The following is a 6,000-nucleotide window of genomic DNA, read 5'->3' as shown; positions in this document are numbered from 1 at the left end:
ATTAAGACTACCTAACAGAAAACAGGGGAATTCAAGCTCAATTAGAGATGCTTCTAGCTATTTAGGCTCAACTCCCCACAAGGTGTAGACAAGAGCTGATGCAGGGACACTGTCACATGAAAATTGTATTGTATTGTATTGTATTGTAATTACACTTATAATGCGCTCAGCTACCCGCAGGATCTTTGTTTAACAAAGACGAAAAAATGGTCAACAAGACTAGAATGCAGTCTTATTATAGGACAAATGGACAGATACCTAGAGATTCAGATGGTGCTGGCCAATAATTTGCCTTGTATGATGTCACCTCAGACGAGCCAACAGTAAGTAGTGGTATCTAGGGTTAGGGAAATGGGAGTTTAATAAGAAAAACTTTTCATAAAAATACGGAAGTAGCACTTTATGAAAGCTACAACCTAATTAGGATATATCTTTTTCTATAAATCTCAACATGCCGTTTTCACTATAACCTGGAGAAGGTTCTCCTTTCAAGAAAAGGACAAGAGAGAAAACACGGCATACCCAAGCATTTCATGTCAACAAACACCTAGAAACATACCCTCCCCTTAGATGGAAGGCATACATTTTTGTTGACCCGGAGTACAAAACACATTAAGAACAGAGTGTACAAACACCAGTGAAGAGCATAAACCGAACCATCAACTATACTTAACACGAGTGTCAAAGAACATATGTCTGTCTATAGGGGGGTGAAGTGAGAGCATAAACACTGCACACCACTCTTGGGACTCGTTTGCCTTCCTGGTATAACTGCTACTCATAATATTCCTTTTGTTTCTCAAGTTGTATGTTTATGCTGCGTGGACACAGCCTGATCAACTGAGCATCCGGATTGCACACATTTTGGCCACCATGCATTCACGAGGCCAGGCTACCCCATACAGAGAATATTCTGGTTTGTTATTGCATAAAGAGATGGCAAAATCTCGAATTATTCTCAAATGATTAAGAATGTCTTCTTCTCGAGATCAGTGGAAACAGTCAATTTGCTAAGGTGTTCCAACACTCGGATATATTAACCTGTCTTAAATGAGTTAAAATCAAAAGTGGCACTGCCCAGCTATGGTATATTTTAAAACATGGTCGTTTTTTCACAGAAAATATCTTACCGATCAGAAGTCTGAAGAAGTATGTCACTTCATGTGGCACACTTCTGAAAATGGCTTTAAAAGTCTATCAGCAATTGACTACCATAATGGCGTGAGTTTCCGCAGCACAGCATCTAAAACAGCTTTCACCTTAAGTATGTAAGAAGGCACTGAAGAGCTTCACCTAAATGCTGCAAAAATAAACTTGTCAGTATCCTTCAAGATCTTGTGTTCTTCAAGAAGTAAAAGAGTAAGAAATGTTGAAAATGTAGTCATTCTCCTTTCGCCATAGAACACATTGGTAAGAAGTTGCAATGAGTTCTGAAGTGCACTACAAATGTTCTTTTTGTGGGATTGCTAAGAAATGGAACTACCTAGAACGTACCCCAGTATTACTCCCAAACAGATGGTTACGAGGTCACATTTTACAGTAGCAACAATGCAGCGGTGTACTCCACTCTCCTAAAAAAAGGAAGAGGTTGGCGAACATGACACCAGCTAAAGGCTCCCACCTCAACTAGGGCAAGGGAAGGAAGTAAAAAGGTTGAGAGTTGATACGATTATGAGAGTGACATGGCAAGTTAAAAAAGGAAAGCCCTACAAGTAACAATGAAGTAGGAAAGGGCTAAGTGAACAAAGTTTAAGGATTATGGAAATAAGAGATGTTGTGCATACATACTAAAGTACAAAGACATTTCTTGTGCTCTCATGGTCAAATTTCAAATGAAATCCTTAATGAAAAAACTGTGGCTTGGAAAGTCAGTCTCACAGGAGGAATTAACTTCAGGAAGTTTCTCAAATACAGTACTTTGATTGGGTAGATACAACTTGTATAGCATAGTTTGATATAGGAGCTGGGTGATTGCTTAATCCAGTCCTGACTCAGTGGGGCCTGTTGGCCCTGCCAAATGGGCAATGAAAGTGTCTACAAAATTGTCTCCTGAGTATCTTGTTTCTTTCTATTCTACGCCGCTCCACGCCATGCAAACAAAACTAATAATTCTTGGAGCCTGCAGCATGGCTTTCATGGCTCTGATTTCCAAAGACAGAGATGCTGTCAAGAACATATGATCAAGAATAAGGAGCAATGTTTCAATCAATAGACCTCAGATACACTGGCACCTGAAAGGCTCATTGATCAGGCCACGCTAGAAGGCAAACAACCTATTAGCAGATTAGTTAATCGAAAAACATTGTCATAGCCAAAAAAACTCCTCTAGCCACAAGCCACAAGGGTTTTCAATATATATATATATATATATATATATATATATATATATATATATATATATATATATATATATATATATATATATATATATATATATGAATTAACCGGTTTTGGCTCATCTCTGCATCCCAATGCATGAACCCCATTTGCACTTACAAATGCATCAGCTCTGCTCCCATGTGCGAAAAAAGGTGGCACAAAATAGTGATATTTGTGGTAGCTTCAATCTTGGCTCAACTTGTTGGTCGGGGATCATCATGCCTTCAAGATTTGTGTCTGGGGGACGTGGGGGGGAAGAATCTATAAATATTAGGTAACCATTTATTGTATAAAATGTATGTTAAATTGTCATACACTACCAATAAACGTGGTAAAATCTTAATCTACACTCAAGTTAGTACACCGGAATCCACCACCCACCTCTCAAAGTCATTGCATTAATTCATGGGTCTGTATCATACATTCAGTAGTTTGAGAATTAAAATCAGAAAAAGAACTTGCCAGTTGCTGCTAAACGTGGAATACTAACTTCTTCAGAATAGGCTGCTTTCCTCAAAGTCAACACCACATTTGTATGACAAAAAAAGAGGCTACCTGAGAGCCCCTTGCACAGAAACTCCTGTCAGAATCCTCTATGCATACATTTTAATTGGAAGATAAAGAATAAATTGATTCCGAGAAACTTGGTGCCAACAAGCCTGCCAGAGGTTTTTTTTTTAACTGAAATACCAGTCAGAAGAATCCAGGTTCTATACATATGCTTGAATAAATGGTGAGAGATGGTTTTCTACATACACTTGTACACCTGGTGAGAGATGAACTGGAGAGGATAGCAAAATGAGAAGGATAAGGGGATGAGACTTGTGAAATTAAGTTATACAGTGTATGGTCATGGGCCAAGCTCCGTACACACTAGTAAACCAAAATAACACACTTACATTTTGAACCCAAATCAAAGATCTGATACAAAACTGAGAATCCAGAACATACTGTCAGATATAAATAAGCATGCCAATTCCTACTTGTGGTTGTAACCCCCACATCTGCGCAGCACTTGCTGAGTAATGCAGGCCGGCAATGTGCATGACATGGTCATCACATCCTGGCATTTCATGCTGCTTCCTCAAAGAAACATCAAGACGCAGGTTTGTTTTGTTTGTGTTTGTGTTTTTTTTTGTTTTTGTTTTTTTAAAAAGAGACAAGTTTATTCCATGATCAGTACAGAGCAAATGCATATTCACTGTATCAAAGTAAAAGCAAGTGACTCCAGAAGCTTGTGAATACTGACGCGCCAGTATCGCACTGTATAGTGGGTATTTATGGCACAAAGTTAACAGTTCAAAAGATTTGTCAAAGAAAAACTGACTGAAACAATGGTCAATGGATGAATAATTAGCACACACATACATTGATCATACGTGTGCCTGCAAGGACGTGCTAATAGGAACAGCGTTGATGTCAACAATTTCAACTTAACTTAACTCTCCCCAACCCCACAAATTCTTATTGGTACTTTTATCCTTGCTATGCTATTAAGATTTTAACTTATCCCAAACTTGACCCTGTTCAGTATGCCAGCTTCAAAAGTTAAAACCTTTCTTTGAATTCTTTAAAACCATAAAAAATCTGCAGCTTTCAAGATCACAGGTTTCCAAAAAAAAACCCCAAAATAACATTTGAAAACTGAGGAAAATAAAAAGGGCCTTTGAACAATTATGGAGCTCGGTGTCCCATGTGTACAGTTATGGAGCTTGGTGTCCTATTTGCGTGCTTCTCTCCCTTTCACAAACATGTATAGTAAAATACAGCCACATTTCAATAGTCCAGCCAGACTGCCAAGAGCTTTCCCAGAAACGGTTTCCCCACTTCCTCCATAGTATTATTTACCCCAGCAAGAGATGAAAACATGGACAACACAAGATGATCAGCTACTTCCAAACTCGTGGCATCTTTCATGCCTGGAGAAAGAGGGGGTGGGTGGGGGTTTGGGGAGCAACACCATCAAGCATGGAACACTACTCCTCTCACTTTCCACACCGGGCAAGGTTGAGCCAGCACTCAAAGTTCTGATACAAACTGCTTGGATCTAAGACTAACTGGAGAGATGGGATGGTTGTTGGGTAAGAATGCCACACAGACCCTCAAAAACTCTGCTTCACAATTCCCTTTTTGAAAACTTGCATGGAATAGCTCCTGAAACGCCCCGAATTAAAAAAAACAATAATAATTACAGTAAAAAAAAAAAAAAGAAAAAAAAAAAAAAGAAAATGAAAAACAAACAACAACAAAAGAGAAGGCCAGTGGGAAGATATGCAGAAGGCATGGCCAGTGATGGGGAAATAGCAAGTGAGTGCATTTTTTTTCTTGTTGCTGTCCCAGCTGGCTCCTCTGTTAAACCAGAATTAAATCATTTTGATCCAACTTCTGGCACAAGCCTCTCTCCATGTCGAATCAGCACTGCGTTTGTGGATTCTGCTCACATTGTCAAATAGAGCCCTCTTTCTATACGTGTGTGTGTGTGTGTATATATGTGTATATATATATATATATATATATATATATATATATATATACACACACACACACATACGTACACACACACATACCTCTATATTTTTATGGTTAACGAAAAGAGCGGGCAATCCTGAATACATTGCGGACACGTTTGGCATAGAAACAGTCTTGGGGTACTCAACACCCCTTCTTATCTCGCCTGTTGGACTTAAAGTTTCCAGATACCACTTTTAGGAGCACATGTACACTAGCCTCTGCAAGCCAGTGAGGAAGTGATGATTTTAAGTCACACAGTAAGGCAAACTCTTTGTTGTCCTTCCAAGGCATCAGCTAAAAGATCCCAGGCAGCACGTACACAACAAGGGGGAAGCAAGCCGGCTTCTTCTCACCACCTCCTCGTGGTAGTGCCATCTCGCTCCTTCTCCAGCGGCTCTTAACACTATTGAGTCTCAAAGATTTGCCAGAGAGCAATAAATCGAACCTAAAGTCAAAGCAGAAAATGAGGTCTCAGAAAAGGTTCTCCTCAAATATTGCCAACAGGTCGCTCTGGAAATTCATGTCAATTGTAGCCGCCATCTGTAAACAGAAAAGAAAATAGAGGAAACACTTTAAAATAGAGGTCACTAATGTCACTGTTGCACAGTACAAAAGATATTGTTCACTGAACCTAGATAGCAGTTCTCTTGTGCTCATTCCTCATGTAGGTATCTTTTTCTTTTGGTGCCAATGAGAAATTAACATGGCATGTGAAACAAATAAAAGATCCACTGCTGGACAACCAAATGGCATAAAATGGTCTGACCCAATGGAATGGTGGCCTAAACAAGCGCACACTTAAAAAAAAAAATTTTTTACTTCTGTGTGGTAGGTGCAAGAGGTTTGCGGTCAGATGTACGTGGCTTTGGGTTTGCGATTACCTAATGTACGAGTTACTTACCTTTGGTTACGATGTATCTGGTAGAGATGATTCTAAACGCAGATTCCTTCACGTAGAATTCCTTCACGTAGAATTATCCCCAGGCGGAGACTGGATCCGAAAACTTTTTGCCACAGCATCCCTGCGCGCCGGGGTCGGGGCGACCTCATGCGACTCCGCCCAGGCGTCGTCTGCGTATGTGACACGTGACGTCAGCGAGGTCACATAAG

At 39.8% G+C, this 6,000-nt stretch overlaps 1 protein-coding gene across 6 annotated transcripts in view; it reads right to left on the bottom strand.

Moving 5' to 3' along the window:
* Positions 1 to 3,486: 3,486 nt before the first annotated feature.
* Positions 3,487 to 6,000, bottom strand: part of BRD4 (bromodomain containing 4) — a 1,320,550-nt gene continuing 1,318,036 nt past the window's right edge. For 3 of the 6 annotated variants that reach the window (XM_086960824.1, XM_086960832.1, XM_086960807.1), the window contains one exon: positions 3,487 to 5,430. In XM_086960824.1, the coding sequence (XP_086816950.1) occupies positions 5,362 to 5,430 (69 nt within the window). In that variant the 3' untranslated portion in view covers positions 3,487 to 5,361. The remainder of the gene's footprint in view (positions 5,431 to 6,000) is intronic. The other 3 variants (XM_086960816.1, XM_086960841.1, XM_086960851.1) reach the window with 1 other exon arrangement.

The sequence above is a fragment of the Lissotriton vulgaris genome, chromosome 1_1 (genome assembly GCF_964263255.1).
Source record: "Lissotriton vulgaris chromosome 1_1, aLisVul1.2, whole genome shotgun sequence".
Lineage (NCBI taxonomy): Eukaryota > Metazoa > Chordata > Amphibia > Caudata > Salamandridae > Lissotriton > Lissotriton vulgaris.
The sequence above is the reverse complement of the archived record's forward strand: the minus strand, read 5'-3'. Positions and strand labels throughout refer to the sequence as shown.